Genomic DNA, 21,156 nt, shown 5'->3' with positions numbered 1-21,156 from the left:
CACATGTTTGTATGTATCTTAGAGAGAACACATGTTTGTATGTATCTTAGAGAGAACACATGTTTGTATGTATCTTAGAGAGAACACATGTTTGTATGTATCTTAGAGAGAACACATGTTTGTATGTATCTTAGTGAGAACACATATTTGTATGTATCTTAGAGAGAACACATATTTGTATGTATCTTAGAGAGAACACATGTTTGTATGTATCTTAGAGAGAACACATGTTTGTATGTATCTTAGTGAGAACACATATTTGTATGTATCTTAGAGAGAACACATGTTTGTATGTATCTTAGTGAGAACACATGTTTGTATGTATCTTAGAGAGAACACATGTTTGTATGTATCTTAGTGAGAACACACGTTTGTATGTATCTTAGAGAGAACACATGTTTGTATGTATCTTAGAGAGAACACATGTTTGCATGTATCTTAGAGAGAACACATGTTTGTATGTATCTTAGAGAGAACACATGTTTGTATGTATCTTAGAGAGAACACATGTTTGTATGTATCTTAGTGAGAACACATGTTTGTATGTATCTTAGTGAGAACACATGTTTGTATGTATCTTAGTGAGAACACACGTTTGTATGTATCTTAGAGAGAACACATGTTTGTATGTATCTTAGTGAGAACACATGTTTGTATGTATCTTAGTGAGTACCAATCATACTGATGCACAACGTGCATTGAGTGACATCAGACAACAAAGCCCCACATGTGGGAAGTGCGCAGTAACGACAAACATTTGCATATCAGCACTTCAAGCCTCCATTATCACCTCAATGTTAAACATGTTGCAGCTAGCGTGGAAGCTAGCCAGAGCTACATGTAACGTTAACTTAGCCGCTGATGATGCTAACATTAGTCCTAATACGAGCAAGCAGACTCGCCAACCAACACTCGACCAGATGATGGGGTTCAGAGCCAAGATTAGTAAGTTCACGTCTGATAAGTGCAAATATAGCAATAGTATTGTCTGTTCTAACTGAACAATCCCCTCAGAAAAACACGTCGCCATCAGAACTCTCCCATACCATACCTTACTAGACCCCTGAACCTCCTCCATACCCCATAACATGTCCTGTTGGTCTGGTCTCCTTTTGTTTATGACTGAAAGTTCTATTTTACTTAGTGAAGCTACTATGATGTCTGCATTTTTGCTCATGTTTGCTTTTTAACCTGTAAATTGGTCATTAATTCAGTCTACTGCTATGTGCCAAATAAAGTACTAGTACTTCTACTACTACTACCTATTCACTGATTCACTCATATACCAAAATCCATTTGAATTGAAAAATGTTGCTTCTTGTGTCAAATATTGATATGCGATTAAATTGCGATTAATTTAGATTAATTAATAACAAAGCCTCTAATTAATTAGATAAAACTTTTTAATCGAGTCCCACCACTAGTTTGTATGTATCTTAGTGAGAACACATGTTTGTATGTATCTTAGCGAGAACACATGTTTGTATGTATCTTAGTGAGAACATTCATTGATATAATGCATTCCCTAGCCCTAATCCTAACCTTAACATCACAACTAAATGCCTAAGCCTTATCCTAACCTAAACCCAAGTCTAACCTAAGCCTTAAAACCAAGTCTTAACCTTCAAACAGCCCGTCGGAGGTGTGTGAGAAAGTGAGGACCGACCAAAATGTCCTCACGTCCCAGGTATAAACCTAAAATTGGTCCTCACTAAGATAGGTGTTTTTCCTGCACCTATATGCCGTTATTTTGCACTATGTTGTAACGGAGTCTACAGAACAAGAATTTCACACGTGATACTTGTACTACGGAGTGACAATAAAAATCTTGAATCTTGAATAGCTACAACACACACACACACACACACACACACACACACAGGTCTGCGCATACACAACCACGACCTTTGCTCTTATCTTTGACCCGCTGAATTGTCCACAGTTGAAATAGCATTGACAGTGCTAACAAGTGTGTGGCGTGATGATTACCCCAAAACACAGCACTTACTCCCGCTATTCCAAACAGGAAAGTGCCAGAGCTGACCTTAGGGTCAGGGTCTTCACCTGACCTTAAGGTCAGGGTCAGGGTCTTCACCTGACCTTAAGGTCAGGGTCAGGGTCTTCACCTGACCTTAAGGTCAGGGTCAGGGTCTTCACCTGACCTTAGGGTCAGGGTCTTGACCCTGTTTGGTTGAGGTTAATGGTAAGGGTTAGCATTAGCAAGCTAAAGCCCAACATGCAGCTGCAATAGAGAAGTGTGTTCCCACCCAGTAGATTTGCCCTGTTTGCCCAAAGTGAATTCTGGTTTTGGGTATGTACACTTCAAAACTGACCAATCAAAACTTTAAACCCCATATGTATAAAGTTGCTGTGCAGCAGCAGCAGCAGCGGCCTCTGTTGCCACAAGCAGGGCCCGAAATTAACACCCGCCAAGCGCCATTGGTGACTAGATTTTACATTTGGCGTATGACACTGAGAGGTCTGTCCACCACGTGGCGGGTGACAAAATAGTCATGTAAAATAATTAAAACTGCGGTGTGTTTTGGTCTTACGACTGTCGCTTTTTGGCAGCCCCCAAGCTCTCATTTCGCGACATCTTCAGCCTAAGCCCTCGTTCACACAGGACGCCGAACGTAAGCAGAACTGAAGCTTGAAGCAGCACAAGCTGAACGTACGCCTTACTGTTCACACAAGACGCCTTCTCTTTTCCTCTCAGCGGCTACTCTCGCGCCTTGAACCCGCCCACAACTCCCATTAACTTCATGCCTCACTTCTTCACGGCTTCATCGTCACGCTTGGAAATTCAGCGTCAATCCTGAGTGATCGCTTCAGCGTGGCGTGAGCGTGGCTTCGGCAAGGCATTGTTTACCGACGTCACAACCGCTAGTCCGCTGTCCACCATTTGCCATCTGCATTGCATTCTGCACTGCAGCGCGTGTTTGCACTGTAGTAAGCTACGTCCGCCTGCTGAAGCTAACGTTAGCTTCAGGGTGACAATTATGTGGACAGTGGAACTATATCGCAGGAATAAGCCAGCCGTTAAAAAGGAAACCCACCGCAGCCGCCACGCCACCGATGAAAGAGTGGGAGCGGGAGCACCTAACAAAAGAACGTTTCGTGAGGAGTGGAAGTTTGGAGATATGACGTTTCAAGAGACTGGCTACAGTGTGATGCTGGGATCGGTAGTCATCGGTAGTAAATCAATGAAGCTGGAAACCATTCGTGACCATGAACAGAGCAAGTGTCACTTTGGCTGCATGTCTGTGTCCCGATCTCAATCGGAGCCTCTCCTCCCAAGACCATCTGTGGCTGCCGCTGCACTGTACTAGTGATGTCGGAGCAGACCACCACGATGTTTAGGATTTTACATTCCAATGGCAAGAAGGCAAGAGCCTTTACTGACTTCGAGTGGATGTGCATCTATCTATCTATCTATCTATCTATCTATCTATCTATCTATCTATCTATCTATCTATCTATCTATCTATAAGCAGATATTTTACAATAACACAATAACACATTTGGTGCCTGAGATACTGTGAAACCATGATATTTTTGCCTAAGGTTATCATGCCATCACAACACATTGTGGGCCCTATCTTTGTACAGGCGATATCCCCTATTGGCGCTTGCGCACCTGTTTGCGGTGCCACGTCTATGTGCAGACAGGCCGCAGTGCCGACAGGTCGCAATGCCGATAGCCCACAAGCAGAACCAGCTGAGCGAGGCGGCGTGCAGCGTGTCGGTGGAGCTAACCTCTCCCAGCCCCCACGCCAAACCTAACCTCCCCCCATGCCTAAACCTAACCTCCCCCAGACCCTAACCCAAAACCTAACCTCTCCCAGCCCCCACACCAAACCTAACCTCCCCCCATGCCTAAACCTAACCTCCCCCAGACCCTAACCCAAAACCTAACCTCTCCCACCCCCACGCCTAAACCTAAGGTCGGCATTGCGGGTGGTCGGCATAGCGGGTGGACACCCCTGTTTGCGCGTGCCTTAAAGCAGGGAAGATTGCAGTCCGCTGTCCAGGTGTTATGCCGAGTTTTGCACCCCCGCCAGGCAGCAGCAAAATGCATCCCCACCTCACGGGAACATATTGTAATGATGTATACAGAAACATAAAAATGATATAATTGTTTGGGTAGATGTGACCTCCTTGTTTTTAAGTTAAAACAGCCCAAAAATATGGTGGCGATGCATGGTGGTGCGGGGAAGCATAACTCGTCACAACAATGGGCGCGAACGCAGATTAGAGGCGTGCCAAATCATTTATGCACTGCGCAAATGGGATTTGGGCGGTGTTAACCACCAGAATTATTCTGGTAATGGCCCTGGCAATGCCTGGGCGTTAGATCAATCAAACCAGATTCCCATCTTGCTGTCCATGTAATACAGTTTGCGTGATTCATGCTGTAATTCTTCCCATGTCTAATTTGGATAGGTGTAGGCCTATTGACTGTATATATTATCCCTATCTCATAACGACACCATCACATCATATACCTGTTAAAAACATCTGAGTTTTGATGCAATTCGGGTTATTTTGTTGACTGGGGTGGGACAATAGAAACGTGTTTGCAGCGGGTAAACGGCAGAGACAAAAGAAAAGATTTGAGGATTTACAGTGGACTCAATTAAAACTCGACTCGTGCCGAGGCTTGTGCCAGATCGGCTGTGATGCCAACGACCCTCCGGGTTATAGCAGGTGGAGGTGAATAGCCTATTGCAAGTAGGCTACAATGTACAAGTTTTCTCAATTAATTTACCATAACCCCTCCTTGCAATGTGATCAAAGTTTCTCAGTGTATTATAGTTGATTGCCTCACCGAATAATCTGCTGGTTACCCAATTTTAGCAGCAGAATTTGATGTACTGGGGTGGCACGTCCGTGCATAATGACGTTTCTGCGCTGCGCGGAGATTATGGTGCGCTCCAGCGCAGCGAGGTATTTTTGCACGTAAGAGGTCCTTTTCAAAGCTCTTAGCGCAAAGTAATTGCGCGCTGCTGACGATAGGATAATGCATCTATCCCCACATTTTAGCAGTGAAACGCCTGCTTGCATGTGGCACGCCTATGCCTAGTACAATTATAACAGGCATGCGCTTGTGCCCGCCCCCAATTTGCATTGCGCATGGTGTTAAACGAGCGCAAACGCGAAATTATCGTTTTTGGGAAGATAGGGCCCTGTGTGTGTGTGTGTGTGTGTGTGTGTGTGTGTGTGTGTGTGTGTGTGTGTGTGTGTGTGTGTGTGTGTGTGTAAAAAAATATGCTTGGCCGGTGGATTTTTTCCATCTACCCGCCAGTGAGTCAAAAAGTTAATTTCGGGCCCTTACTTATTCCCCTGTTTAAACGTTCAGATCAGACTTATTTTACAGTTTTTGCTTGTACTCTTCCTCTCTGCAGTGTTTATAACTGATCCACTGAAAAATAGCTCCAAATATCCCCAAATCCTGTTATGTTGAGTTTTATTCAAGAATAGCGTCGTTAATAAAGCTATGCTAACTCAGCGCGATAAACACATTTCACTTCCTATACGTTCTTCACAATAAAAGTGTTGCATTAGTTTGTCAGCAGAAAGCTTTTAATATGAAGGAGCTGCAGCAGGAAATGGAGCGTGGTGTGGGAATGATAGAGGTGCCATTCTCCCTATTAGAAGTCGGTGTACCATCCAAATGATGTAGAAGCTGTTATATTAAGGTCAAATAGTACTGGGACTTTAATTGTCTCCTAAACAGCAATGAGCAGCGCTGCGTCCAGACATAGCTGGACTCACCAACGTTAGCTCTTGTGTGTGTGTGTACCTTGAGATGTTGGAGTTGTCGTCGGTCATCATCCAGCTGCCTCCGCTTGTTCTCAATCTCTGTCTGCTTCTTCCTTTTGTCCTGTAACCACACACGCACGTGCACGTACACACACACACACACACACACGCACGCACGCACGCACGCACACACACACACACACACACACACACACGCACACACACACACAAATGATTGCATGTGATTATTGGAGAGTGCACTATTATGTATTATCCAATGTAAAGGCATTGTGTGTCTACGTGAGTATGTGTTAAGAGAGAAGTAGTGAAAGAGAGAGAGAATTGAATTTAATTGAGAGCAGTGGTGTAGTCCCGGCAGAACGCGTGGGAACGGCGTTCCCATACTTCTCCAAGCAGTGTTTTGTGTGTGTCAACGTGTGTGTGTATGTGGAGCCAATAAAACGAGTGAATCTGGACAAAGTTGTCATTCGTCTATATTTAAGGTGGGCTGAATGATTCACATGGCATCAACTCGTGAGTCGTGGCTTGAAGGAAGAAGGAAACGTTCCACCTTAAATTTAAGGTGGGCTGAATGATTCACATGGTATCAACTCTGGCTTGAAGGAAGAGGGAAACACTCCACCGGTCCACCTTAACTAGCTAGTAGTGGCATTTTAAGCATCAAAATGATTTTTTTCTCCCAGTACCTGACGAGATAACAAGTAAAGATGAAAAGGCAGCCAAACATCCTTTCATTTTTCGGACCAGTTGCGAAAAAGGTACGTTTACAATCATTTAGAAGCAATGTTAAAAGCTGTTTTGGCACCAGGCAGGCACACGCCCCCTGGGCCAAATCAGCTACACACGGAAGCACACCGGTCCGGTTTCTCAGTTTCTGCACATGCGCAAGCGGTGTACATTTTACTATGGAGTGCACGTTACATTACCGAGATTTATTTTCAATTAACGCTAATCAAAAGTTAGCGTTAATCACCAGATTGCAATTTGCAACGCCAGAATTCGCCACAAAATGGTAAGTTACTTGCTAAAAATGCCAGCCGCCGTGCCAAATGATCAATTATGCAGCCTTGTGCAACTTGCGTGATGCTTGAGACTTGTTTAGCTTAGCTGTTTGTGATAACTGACTCTGTCATGGGCTACTTCTGCAGTGTCTAGAGGACACAATAAATTATGTGTGTGTGTCAGTGTAGTGTGTGTGTGCATGCGGGGGGACCTGTGCGTGTGCTGGGGGAGGGGGGTGTTCCGCAAATAGGTGCGTTCCCTCACTTCTCAAGATAGCACTACACCTCTGATTGAGAGAGAGGGAGGGAGATATATATATATATATATATATATATATATATATATATATATATATATATATATATATATATATATATAGAGAGAGAGAGAGAGAGAGAGAGAGAGAGAGAGCGAGAGAGAGAGAGGAGTGTTTCTACAGCCATGTTTCCATCTAACTGTGGAAAAAGGTCAGGTACATTTTGTCATTTCCATGCAGCCTTTCTGATGCAGTACCAGTGTTTCCCACAGGGTGGTGATGTGCTTCGATGCTGTTGGGTGTGGGGTAAATGACAACTTGTTACTGATGTTTTATGTATTGAACCCAGTCAATCATATTTTTCCAAATTCTAGGCACAAAAGTCTCTCAGTCTATTCACCTTATGTAGCCACGCCCATTTGACCCAGTTGTGTGGTCGTTAGACGACTTCCGGCTAAAAAATAAATAAATAAAATGGCTGGCGGCTCCAATATCATCTAACTCTGAATTAACTAATAATTTAGCCAATTGTATGTAACATACCAAATAAAAGCAAACGGCAATGTCTAACGCCATGTAACTGGCTCGTTAAGTCTCGCATTCCAGGGAATTACGTTAACGTCTGCGGGTCTTATAGACGTAAGTGGCTCGAGCGCTCGGAGGAGAGAAAACTATCTGAAGCTTTCTTTGTTGGAGTCCAGGTATGTTTTACAAGAAAGTGCTCGTCATTGTCGACGATAACGTTATCTGACCTGGCTAACAGTGGATACTCGCTTGCTTGCTGTGTACCGAGCTCAAAGTAGTAGGCTACGTTCTTTGTTTTACCCCCTGCACTGTCCGCTACAAAAACAACTCTCTTCTTCATGACGTTCTTTCATATTTGGTGCCCTGACCGCCGGAAGTGTTAAAACAACCTGGAAGAATTTGGCCCACTGCTGCGTCTGAACATAAGGTGAATAAGCTAATGAATTTGCAACATTAGCTGATTGGTACTTCCATCTGATTATTGAGGCTCTCATTCAAGCCTGCCTTGTCTTCAGTGTGTCGTAGAGAGGTGCTGATTGGAAGTTGGGGTGGTTCTAGTCTCTGTGAGAGGAGTCTGGCAGCGCTGGTCTCCTTTCCCAAATTGCAAAAAAATGCTCTGTTTGGTTTAACCAATCACACTCGTCTTGGTCTGGTTGGCCGCTTAGCGGCAGTGCCTTTGGAAAATTGTTTCCAACAATCCAAATCTTCGTCAAAGCTTGCCATTTTCAGAGTGTAGCAACCAGCTAGCGTGTAGGTTTCTGCCGTTAGCTTGCTAGCTATTAGCGTTGTTGTTTTCATTTCAGCGACCGGGGACATTTATAGTGACACACAGGGAGGAGGGAACGGAAGCCAATGGCAGCTTGTAAGCCGTGAGCAGAAATGCCGTCAGCGACTGAAATGGTCGCCTCCAATGGGAGAGCAGCTGTAGAGCAGGGGAGAGGGCTTATGCCAGCAGCCTGTTTCCATGCAGCTTCCTCACGGAAGTGAGGGGAGACTGGCAAGCGAGACTAGGGTGGGTCAGTGTGTCATAGAGAGGTGCTTATTGGAAGTTGGGGTGGTTCAGTGTGTCATAGAGAAGTGCTCATTGGAAGTTGGGGTGGTTCAGAGAGGTGCTCATTGGAAGTTGCAGTGGTTCAGAGAGGTGTTCATTGGAAGTTGGGTTAGTTCAGTGTGTCGTAGAGAGGTGCTCATTGGAAGTTGGGGTGGTTCAGTGTGTCATAGAGAGGAGCTCATTGGAAGTCGGGGTGGTTCAGTCAGTGTTGTGGAGAGGTGTTCATTGGAAGTTGGGGTGGTTCAGTGTGTCGTAGAGAGGTGTTCATTGGACGTTGGGGTGGTTCAGTGTGTCGTAGAGAGGTGCTCATTGGAAGTTGGGGTGGTTCAGTCAGTGTTGTAGAGAGGTGTTCATTGGAAGTTGGGGTGGTTCAGTGTGTCGTAGAGAGGTGCTCATTGGAAGTTGGGGTGGTTCAGTGTGTCGTAGAGAGGTGTTCATTGGAAGTTGGGGTGGTTCAGTGTGTCGTAGAGAGGTGTTCATTGGAAGTTGGGGTGGTTCAGTGTGTCGTAGAGAGGTGTTCATTGGAAGTTGGGGTGGTTCAGTGTGTCGTAGAGAGGTGTTCATTGGAAGTTGGGGTGGTTCAGCGTTCAATGAAGAGAAACATCCAATGCACTTTTCTCTGCAAAGCCTTTATTTTCATGGCTAATGCATGGCATTACAGTCAGATTAAAAGTTACACTGACACTCTGCAACTTTAACAACAGATGCTCTGCGTCATATCATATGTGCAGTTAATTATGGTTATTGTTCACTAACACACTTTAAGCACTTGGCAGCCATTAAGTCTTGATTGTTTGAAAATGACACCAGCAAGAAGCACCAGCTTCACGCATCATGGCACCCGAAATGAGTCCGAAACAAAAGATTCCTTGGTGGGCTCTTACTTCACCTGGGTGGGTATAGGAAACATTGCAATAAATCACCATTTGCATAAGATATTGAATAGTTAGGAGAGAGAGGAGTCGTTGGGCACAGAGAGAGACACAAAAACAGAGGGAGAGAGGGCGAGGCAGACAGAGAGAGACAGAGAGAGGGAGGGAGAGAGAGAGGGTGAGGCAGACACAGAGAGAGACAGAGAGAGAGAGAGGGATAGAGAGGACGAGGCAGACACAGAGAGAGACAGACAGAGAGAGAGAGAGAGGAGGAGAGTGAGGCAGACAGAGAGAGACACACAGAGAGAGACAGAGAGAGAGTGGGATAGAGAGGATGAGGCAGACAGAGAGAGAGAGAGAGAGGCAGACAGAGAGAGACAGAGACAGAGAGAGAGGGAGAGAGAGAGGATGAGGCAGACACAGAGAGAGACAGAGAGAGAGTGGGAGAGAGAGGGTGAGGCAGACACAGAGACAGAGAGAGGGAGAGCGAGAGAGGATGAGGCAGACACAGAGAGAGACAGAGAGAGAGTGGGAGAGAGAGGGTGAGGCAGACACAGAGAGAGACAGAGAGAGAGAGAGAGAGAGAGAGAGGATGAGGCAGACACAGAGAGAGGCAGACAGAGAGAGAGAGGAGGAGAGTGAGGCAGACAGAGAGAGACACAGAGAGAGAGAGGGAGAGAGAGAAAGCTGTATCTATAGTGCATTACTGCTTCCTATGGCCACTAATGGGTGGAGGAGATGGGGTCTAAAAGGTTGAGAGTCATTAAGACTGGCGGTCAGGCCTGACACAGAGCATGATTTGCTGCTTCTAAAGCCATCAATACACCCCTATGTGTGTGTGTGTGTGTGTGTGTGTGTGTGTGTGTGTGTGTGTGTGTGTGTGTGTGTGTGTGTGTAGGAGTGTGTGTTTGAGAGAGAGAGAGAGAGAGAAAGAGAGAGAGAGATAAATTGTGAGGTAGAGAGAGATAATGTGTGTTTTTGTATGTGTATGGAAATAACTTACAGCTATGGCCTGGAGTTTCTCCTCTTGTGACACCTCCACCTCAGCCATCCTAAAGGAGGGAGAGAGAGAGAGAGAGAGAGAGAGAGAGAGAGAGAGAGAGAGTTGTTATAACCACACTTTATCACTGACATCAGAGGCCACACTGACCTTAGTGACAAACAACATTCCTTATAGTGTTCGGCCATCGCCGGCCATTTACCGTCCCAAAGACTTCCCAGCGACTGTCTGTCTGTTAGCGCTAAGTCAGTGTCTCTCCCCTGTCAGTGAGAGTCAGTGTAGGCATGCTAATGTCTGTTAGCGCTAAGTCAGTGTCTCTCTCCTGTCAGTGAGAGTCAGTGTAGGCATGCTAATGTCTGTTAGCGCTAAGTCAGTGTCTCTCTCCTGTCAGTGAGAGTCAGTGTAGGCATGCTAATGTCTGTTAGCGCTAAGGCAGTGTCTCTCCCCTGTCAGTGAGAGTCAGTGTAGGCATGCTAATGTCTGTTAGCGCTAAGTCAGTGTCTCTCTCCTGTCAGTGAGAGTCAGTGTAGGCATGCTAATGTCTGTTAGCGCTAAGTCAGTGTCTCTCCCCTGTCAGTGAGAGTCAGTGTAGGCATGCTAATGTCTGTTAGCGCTAAGTCAGTGTCTCTCCCCTGTCAGTGAGAGTCAGTGTAGGCATGCTAATGTCTGTTAGCGCTAAGTCAGTGTCTCTCCCCTGTCAGTGAGAGTCAGTGTAGGCATGCTAATGTCTGTTAGCGCTAAGTCAGTGTCTCTCCCCTGTCAGTGAGAGTCAGTGTAGGCATGCTAATGTCTGTTAGCGCTAAGTCAGTGTCTCTCCCCTGTCAGTGAGAGTCAGTGTAGGCATGCTAATGTCTGTTAGCGCTAAGTCAGTGTCTCTCCCCTGTCAGTGAGAGTCAGTGTAGGCATGCTAATGTCTGTTAGCGCTAAGTCAGTGTCTCTCTCCTGTCAGTGAGAGTCAGTGTAGGCATGCTAATGTCTGTTAGCGCTAAGTCAGTGTCTCTCTCCTGTCAGTGAGAGTCAGTGTAGGCATGCTAATGTCTGTTAGCGCTAAGTCAGTGTCTCTCCCCTGTCAGTGAGAGTCAGTGTAGGCATGCTAATGTCTGTTAGCGCTAAGTCAGTGTCTCTCCCCTGTCAGTGAGAGTCAGTGTAGGCATGCTAATGTCTGTTAGCGCTAAGTCAGTGTCTCTCCCCTGTCAGTGAGAGTCAGTGTAGGCATGCTAATGTCTGTTAGCGCTAAGTCAGTGTCTCTCCCCTGTCAGTGAGAGTCAGTGTAGGCATGCTAATGTCTGTTAGCGCTAAGTCAGTGTCTCTCCCCTGTCAGTGAGAGTCAGTGTAGGCATGCTAATGTCTGTTAGCGCTAAGTCAGTGTCTCTCCCCTGTCAGTGAGAGTCAGTGTAGGCATGCTAATGTCTGTTAGCGCTAAGTCAGTGTCTCTCTCCTGTCAGTGAGAGTCAGTGTAGGCATGCTAATGTCTGTTAGCGCTAAGTCAGTGTCTCTCTCCTGTCAGTGAGAGTCAGTGTAGGCATGCTAATGTCTGTTAGCGCTAAGTCAGTGTCTCTCCCCTGTCAGTGAGAGTCAGTGTAGGCATGCTAATGTCTGTTAGCGCTAAGTCAGTGTCTCTCCCCTGTCAGTGAGAGTCAGTGTAGGCATGCTAATGCCCTAGCAGAGCGCCGCTGGAGATTCCTGCTCTAATAGGTTCCAGAGCTCCAGGATGGAGAATGGACACAGCCAGAGGGAAGGACCACTCCTGCTACTGCTAACACGGGACAGATCTATTGTTGCTTTAGGGTCACTCAAAAACCATACTTCTTACGGCCCAATTTGTATTTTTTATGCAATTAACAGCTGACATTATCTAGCCCTTGTACAAAGTTACTAATGACCCCTGCAGCAAGTCAGTTAGAAAATTAAAGCTAAATTGCTAAATGAGTGAAAACATGAACTTTTATGGGAGCAGCAACCAGTTTTCTTTTGACTAATGTTGAATGAGAATTCCTCATAGAGATTCCTGTGATAGATGGAACGCCTAGAAACATAATGTGATCGGTTTCTCATGAGCAATGCTAGCCCAAAAGTTAAGCCAACTATTCTGTATCAACACACCACCGATTGGCCGTCAAATTATTTTGGTTGCTCAACTCGTAAAACAAACGAACCTCCGATGAGTTGTGTCACGGATGCGTGACGGTAATGCTGTTTTTGTGGGTGTAAAAGAATTCCACCCGTGTGTTCTCTACAGAGCAGCGGAGGGAGGTGGTGTGCGCAGCGCGGATTGCGGCCACGACATCTCAGCGGCCGCATGCCTTCTCCTGAAACTCACAACACATATGGGATCCTCATTTCCTTCCTCTGGTCCAAAACCAGACGCCAAACACAAAAGAGCTCCGGCAAACAACTCTCCAGCCTCTCCCCCTCTGTGCCTGTTGGCTGTGGTCATGTGTGATGTGTGAGGACATGCTTTGAGCATGTCACTCCTTCTTATGAGCGGCCTGGACACCCTTTGAATCTGCATGCATCATTTAACAAGCAAGTCAAACTGGAGCTGGGAGAGGAGGACTACAACTTATAGGTCCAACCATAAATAACATGCCCCCTCCCTAGACTTTGCTGCAAGGGAGGTAGAGCACATAGTGAGTGCAACACTGGTCCTTATATATATATATATATATATATATATAACATTTCCCTTCATGCTTGTTAGTTTATCGACCAATCAGGGAGGCTGTTGGACTTGTGAAAGGCTCAAGGGCGAACTGTCCCTATCATAAAGAGTTCACGCGCACATTTGCCTGCGCATGTACCACAAACACACACCCCACCGCTGTCCCAGCAAGCCACACCACCATCACATGAGACCCTGCGGAGAAAAGTTAAACCACAACCCCACACGCGTGCACGTGGCAGGCACACTCACACACACACCCACGCACGCACACACACACACACACGCACACACACACACACACACACACACACACACACACACACACACGCACAGACACACACCCACAAATACAGGCACATTCTTTCTCAACTTCTCCTTTCTCATCTCTCCAGCACAAACAAGAAGAAAAAGAAGTCTTTGGAGAATGCATCAAATCAGCCTAAACATAGAATGAAAGCAGTGTCTATACAAAAAATACACCTGGACTAATGTATAGTAGTTATATAACTAAATGATGTAAAAAAAATCAACAACAAAATAGAGTGCCAAAATCATCTACCTGATGGTTTTTGTTGGTAAATTGAGTTCTTTTGTCAAGACTCTTCTATATACACGGCGCTGCCTCCAGTGAGACAGGGCTGTTTTAGCAGACTCCTCCCTCCCCAGCCCCCTGGCCTGGCTACAGTCAGAGCCGTAGATATAGAAGAGTCGCGACATCTCCATTCACTCCAATGGACCAGTTTTTTACTCTCAAGAGTTCCAGGAAGTAAGGCCCTGGATTAAGCAGCACTGTCGAGTTGCAGCAAAATGGACAGTTTGTGTTGTACTTATCAGTTAAAAATTATCAGCTTTATTTTAGCATTCAAAAGTAGCGCAAGACCCCTTCCTGGCTGTTCATTGGCTAATAATATTTTGGTCCTCCGCTGACGCCACTCTCTCTCTAAATTGCTCTGGCACAGTGATGGCTCATTTCCACCACATATAACAGCACAGTACAGCTCTACTCGATCTGGTCTTACTTGTCTCTACTTGATATAGACTCTGGGGCCCTTTACACGAGGACAGTTTCTGAAAGAAACGACACAATAGCGTTTCCTTCACACCTTTTCCTTCAGACCTTCTCCCTGTTTACATGAGCGCTGTTGAATTTTTAAAACGCCGTAATGTACATGCCAGGTCGCTAGGTGGCAGTGTGATCACCTTATTCTTTGCCCATACAAGGACGCTTACTGCATGACGTAATTTCGCTTTAAACGCGGAAGTAGAGTACACTTTCCGCAGTTATTTAGACTTGCCAAAAAGCTTTTTTCAAGCTAAAAAAAACAAACCCAAACTGTTAAAGTTTTAATATTTGTCGGGTGAGAATGTAACATATATGTGACCAGTTTATCAGAATAACGCCTATTGGAAATCTTTAACGAGCAGCGAGGACCGGGAGCGCTGACTGTGATCTGTCACCCTACTGCTACTGGCAGTGAGAAAACACTGTCGACGTGCTTTTGTAACTAACGTTAAATGCCGACCGGGTACAGCCATCGGCTCCTCGCAGCAGTAACGCTATGAACATGTAACTGAAGTTGGCCGCAGTGTAGCTTAATTCTGAGTGTTGCCAAACTTCATTCATACTGACGTTGTATTTGGTTGCCAACTCGCGCACGGCATCGCGTGTGTCGCCTGTGCAGGTACGTCAGAGTTTCTGAAATGTGCCGTTCCAAAGTGATTACATGGAGCGCTCAGTGGGGAGCGTCACCAAGAATTTCACTCTGGAGGGTGGTTTTAAAATGTGTCGTTTCCTAAGCGCGAATTCGCCGTCGCCGTCTTAATGGGAGGCACTAACGATACAATAATTCCCCGTTTCCATAGGAAACCGTCCTCGTGTAAAGTGCCCCTCAGTTTCCATAGCAAGTTTACTCGCCTCCGCCCACACCTGGTCGTCATAGCGACCGCATATCTGCCCTCCTCCCATAGCCGAAGTAGGCTATAACGTATAACGTTAAAATTAAATCCATACACAGATCTTTTAAACTGATTATGAAATACTGGTGCCTTTAAATTACCTACAGTGTGCATGGGCAAATGTGACAATCGGTAAGGAGAATGGATATCACTTTGTTGTTACTCAAACTCACATGCATGCACTGCGCGGGGGACGGGAGTTGCGCTACAGGGAGAAGGGAAGCCTCTACCCCGGCGGCCTCTCACCAGGCAAGACCGTGGCTTCACTAAACCCCCACCTCCGGCCTAGCGGAGCCAACGCAGCACACTACAAAGGGCTTCCCGAGGAGCAGACTTTTTCTCTCTCAAAACAATTGAAAACCACCGTCATATTAAAGCTGAGCAAGGAGATCGATTTTATTTCACCAGAGCCGAAGGCAGCAACACAAAAGACTGATGGAAATAACATTAACAGAAGAGAAGGTAAGCCCCACTAAACTGGTATCCAGCATTGACAGTCAGTAGATACAGTAAACACAATTCTGCCTGACCAATCAGTCGTCTGCAGTGTTTTCACGTCACGGTATGGTACCGGGTTTACAGCCCTGGACCCTCAACAAAACAGGGACCAAAACTAACACGACTCAACCCCGACTCAACCCGGGCTATCCACGTTTTTGATCGGTGGAATGAGACAAAAAAGCGAGACGAGCTGGGCGGGGCCACGCTGATACCAGCGGTGGAAATGGGCCATGAGACAGGACCATTTTAGCTGACTCCTCCCTCCCCAGCCCCATGGCCTGGCGACAGTGAGACAGGGCTGTTGTAGCTGACTCCTCCCTCCTCAGCCCCCTGGCCTGGCGACAGTGAGACAGGGCTGTTGTAGCTGACTCCTTCCTCCTCAGCCCCCTGGCCTGGCGACAGTGAGACAGGGCTGTTGTAGCTGACTCCTCCCTCCTCAGCCCCCTGGCCTGGCGACAGTGAGACAGGGCTGTTGTAGCTGACTCCTCCCTCCTCAGCCCCATGGCCTGGCGACAGTGAGACAGGGCTGTTGTAGCTGACTCCTCCCTCCTCAGCCCCCTGGCCTGGCAACAGTGAGACAGGGCTGTTGTAGCTGACTCCTCCCTCCTCAGCCCCCTGGCCTGGCGACAGTGAGACAGGGCTGTTTTGGCTGACTCCTCCCTCCTCAGCCCCCTGGCCTGGCTACAGTGAGACAGGGCTGTTTTAGCTGACTCCTCCCTCCCCAGCCCCCTGGCCTGGCTACAGTGAGACAGGGCTGTTTTAGCTGACTCCTCCCTCCTCAGCCCCCTGGCCTGGCTACAGTGAGACAGGGCTGTTTTAGCTGACTCCTCCCTCCTCAGCCCCCTGGCCTGGCTACAGTGAGACAGGGCTGTTTTAGCTGACTCCTCCCTCCCCAGCCCCCTGGCCTGGCGACAGTGAGACAGGGCTGTTTCAGCTGACTCCTCCCTCCTCAGCCCCCTGGCCTGGCTACAGTGAGACAGGGCTGTTTTAGCTGACTCCTCCCTCCCCAGCCCCATGGCCTGGCTACAGTGAGACAGGGCTGTTGTAGCTGACTCCTCCCTCCCCAGCCCCCTAGCCTGGCGACAGTGAGACAGGGCTGTTTTAGCTGACTCCTCCCTCCCCAGCCCCCTGGCCTGGCGACAGTGAGACAGGGCTGTTGTAGCTGACTCCTCCCTCCTCAGCCCCCTGGCCTGGCTACAGTGAGACAGGGCTGTTTTAGCTGACTCCTCCCTCCTCAGCCCCATGGCCTGGCTACAGTGAGACAGGGCTGTTTTAGCTGACTCCTCCCTCCTCAGCCCCCTGGCCTGGCTACAGTGAGACAGGGCTGTTTTAGCTGACTCCTCCCTCCTCAGCCCCCTGGCCTGGCTACAGTGAGACAGGGCTGTTTTAGCTGACTCCTCCCTCCTCAGCCCCCTGGCCTGGCTACAGTGAGACAGGGCTGTTTTAGCTGACTCCTCCCTCCTCAGCCCCCTGGCCTGGCTACAGTGAGACAGGGCTGTTTCAGCTGACTCCTCCCTCCTCAGCCCCCTGGCCTGGCTACAGTGAGACAGGGCTGTTTTAGCTGACTCTGCACTCTGGATCAGTCCATCAGTGGCACGAGGGAGGCCTGGGAGCAGCGGCTGGACTCTGTTGTCTCTATGAGCTGACGGACCGTCCTGTGTGACCTGGGGAAGGTCGCTGCCTGCCTGCGAGTATCAGCACACACCCACAGCCTAGCTACAGCCAGCTGCAAACACATGATGGAGACTGGAGGCAGGCAGCTTTCAGACAGCATGTCACATTTTATTCTATTGGCAATTATGTTTGTTGGAATTGCAGGAACTTTTGGGCCCCATTTTTAACATTGCCCACAATAATCTCTGGAACGCTGCAGGGAATGTGTCCCATGCATAAATTAGAACGAAATGCACTTTTTCTTACGTCTATTTATGCAGGAGAAGTCGACTGAGTGGCACTTGCTGTTTTCCAGTGACAGCCCGCGTCACATTCACACCTAGGAGCTGCCCACTATAACCACTGTCTTCCACTGTTGGTCACTGAGTTTTTCCACTGGAAAACATGGGGGTTACACTATACCTTTCTCTGAGACGCCACAACAGTTGAGTTGTTGAGCAAAGAGAGAGAGAGTTTCCTTCTCGATTGGACTTTCCCAGATGAGGGTCATCGCAAGCCCGCTTCTCTAACCTCTAATCTAGGCTACCGCTGTGACGAGTATTGAACGACATCACTCAGGGCCACTTGATCCTGCTGTCTCCTTCAGGAATTACACCAGTCAGACAGACAGACAGACAGACAGACAGACAGTCAGACAGACAGACAGACAGACAGACAGACAGTCAGACAGACAGACAGACAGACAGACAGACAGACAGACAGTCAGACAGACAGACAGACAGACAGACAGTCAGACAGACAGACAGTCAGTCAGACAGACAGACAGTCAGACAGACAGTCAGACAGACAGACAGACAGACAGACAGACAGACAGTCAGACAGACAGACAGACAGACAGTCAGACAGACAGACAGACAGTCAGACAGACAGACAGACAGACAGGCAGGCAGACAGACAGACAGACAGACAGACAGGCAGGCAGACAGACAGACAGACAGACAGACAGACAGTCAGACAGACAGACAGTCAGACAGGACTAACAGAGAAAGAGATGGAGAAAGGAATGCAGGCAAGCAGGCAGTCACATACAGGCAAACAGAGACAAATGGAGACAGATAGATAAATAGGCAGAATAGACTGTGTTCTCCAACAAACACAGATGTGTGTTTGGTGTGCCATAGAGACACTGCATGAAATAGGCCACGCCCATCATGGGGGAAAGCTCTCCATTCTCTTCCATAGACCAGCGTCATTTTCCTTGAATTAAACATAGCTAAAAGCTGTTGTGTGGTGGGGCTGCGCAGGCAACAAATGTAAAAAAAATAGCAAATTAAAGTTTTCTTGTACTCCCGAGCAAAACAAGGAAGCCGTTGAGAATTGGCGAGAAGAAAAATGTGGATCTAGCTGTCACGGAAGTAAGTTCGAGTGTTCATCTTCCGTATATGATCTTTGTGTGCAACACGTGACATAGGAGAACGCCAGGATTGGGGGGGGAGTTTTTGTTCCCCCCCGTTTTGGGCATGGTTTCTGAACGATGACGCGCTCCGCAGTGTCTCTATGGCTGTCTGTCCTTGTTTGGAGATGTTTGGTCAGATTCGACATGTTCAATCCTTGTTTGTCTGTGTTTAGCATGGCACGCCATGGGGTTAACAGAAAGACAGACAGGCAGTGTTTGTAGGCAGGTGTGTAGCGTTGAGAGGTCAGGGAAACAGACTAATGACTATCTGTATAGTGTATTCCCTGCTGGGCACATTGCTGCAGTAGCACTTCCAGGAACACATTAACTCCCTGCATAGAGGACCAGCAGCATCCTCTCTCCTCATGCTCCTCTGGCCCCAGGAGCCACTTTACTGAACTGACCTAAAACAGGTTAACTGTATGCTTAAGAGGGTCAGACATCTTTGTTTATGGATGCTGTGTAGACTGAAAGTGCAATAATGAATGTAAAAATCTCTTTTCCAAGGTGAATAGCAGCTGAATCGGCAGGTTTGACCGTCCCACCTGACTACTAGACATAGATTTGTGTTTGTTGGTCAGAGCAAATGCGTAACTGAGGTCACAAAAAAGTCTGAAGTCTGAAACTAAACTTTTGAAACTTTTAAATTTTGCCTTTGTAAGACAGTGGTTCTTCTCAATGTGAGGTCCGGGGACCAGGGGACCACTCCTCGAGGGGGTTCCAGGGGGTCCCCAGCAAATTGATGAATTGTTCAACTTCACCATTAATTAATTTACAAGAAGTTAACACAACTGGAGGATGTAGCTTCACTGTTATCTCTATACAATACAGATAGTCAGATCATTCTGGACCAAATCATATCTAACTAGGGCTGCACAATATATCGTTTCAGCATCGTCATCACAATGTGCACATGCGCAATAGTCACATCGCAGAGCATGCAATGTCAAGTAAGGTAAATGAACTGATAACATACAGTAATGCACGCCCTCTTGGTGACGTTCTAAGCTCTTTTCCTACTAACTATAGTACTTTTACTCACTTAGGATCCTGCAACTCACCCTGTCTGTGGCTAAAAACACACTAACTTCCAACTACGGTATATCAACCGCGCACGTTACCCACTAGGCCACCTTCTTAAATGAGCAAGGCTTGATAGACCTATTCAAGACTTTTGGTGAAAATTCCTGTATTTTTTCATATCGCAATATATATCGCAGAATAAAAAAATATTGCAATGTCAGTTTTTTCCAATATCGTGCAGCCCTATATCTAACAATACAAATAGTCTCAGATTTGGGTCCAAGAGACAAAACTCCTCAGTCTATCTAGCTGGAGGTGTTAGTGGCAGATTAGATCAGGTCTTATTACTAATCTAAAGCATGGTGGTGATATATTGTGATCCTGCCACCCACATTTTTTAAATGTAAACAGTAGAGCAAAAGATGGCAGAGGACTTGAGACACAGAATGCCCTGAGCTGCTCTCAGACCTACATTACGACTGCACGGGATGTTCCTCAGCTGGCTCCACGAGCCAACAGGACGTCCCACACACAAACACACATTCATGAAGGCACACAAACACACACTTAGGGCTGTGCAGTTAATCAAATGACAAGTGAAATTGCAATTTGAACACGGGGATTTTGATTTGAACATGGTGGAGAATCACACTCTGCCCATGAACTGTACAGAGATGATGCTGGCTAATTTTGGACAATTAGATGCCTCCTTCCCTACTGTACAACCAACCAACCAATCAATCAATTAATACATTAATAAATTAATCAATCAGAATAACCAGTGTGAGTGAGAGGATACATGTAGATAGGAAGGCAGAAGGGCAGAGGAGAGAAGGATCACTTTCATTTTACACTATCCATTCTCCCTCATGCCATGTGACAGATGTGTTTTACAGTAACTCAAGTGTTTTATCGCAATTCAACTTGCAATTTTCATTCAAATATTTTATCAACATGACTTATTGTTTTTATTACACATTAATCAAAACACCAACAGACTGAGAACACACACACACACACACACACACACACACACACACACACTTATATAGAAATTGTTTTCATGGCATTTGTGCTTTATTAGATAGTGTTAAGTGGCGAGACAGAGAAGATGAGAGAACGAGAGGCGAGGTCATGCAGACAGACCCACAGAAATTAACGAGTGCACACGCACGCATGCATGCATGCACGCACGCACACACACACACACACACACACACACACACACACACACACACACACACACACACACACACACATTGTCTGGCACAAACGCGTCTCCTCTTCAGAAGGAATGAGGACTGTGCTGACTCTCTCTAATGGGTCGGGCTGCATCAGAAAGCTGAGAGACTCTGGAGGAGGAAACCAATCTGAAATCCCTTTCCCACTCTTTCACACTCAGTCTGGAGTGGCACTTCTCTCTCCTTCTCTCTACTCACCACTTCCCCCTC

General features: G+C 46.9%; 1 protein-coding gene across 1 annotated transcript in view; it reads right to left on the bottom strand.

Annotated features, from left to right (window-relative positions):
* palm1b (paralemmin 1b) overlaps nt 1–21,156 on the bottom strand; it is a gene marked incomplete at its 3' end in the record, with an annotated part of 42,285 nt that overhangs the window by 8,014 nt on the left and 13,115 nt on the right. Inside the window, exons 2-3 of the mRNA XM_083632955.1 lie at nt 10,494–10,542; nt 5,804–5,884 (exon numbers count right to left, since the gene is read on the bottom strand). Of these exons, the coding sequence (XP_083489081.1) occupies nt 5,804–5,884; nt 10,494–10,541 (129 nt within the window). The 5' untranslated portion in view covers nt 10,542. The remainder of the gene's footprint in view (nt 1–5,803; nt 5,885–10,493; nt 10,543–21,156) is intronic.

Source organism: Poromitra crassiceps (assembly GCF_964638095.1).
Source record: "Poromitra crassiceps genome assembly, chromosome: 3".
Lineage (NCBI taxonomy): Eukaryota > Metazoa > Chordata > Actinopteri > Beryciformes > Melamphaidae > Poromitra > Poromitra crassiceps.
Note: the sequence above shows the minus strand (reverse complement) of the source record. Positions and strands in the feature narration are given on the sequence as shown.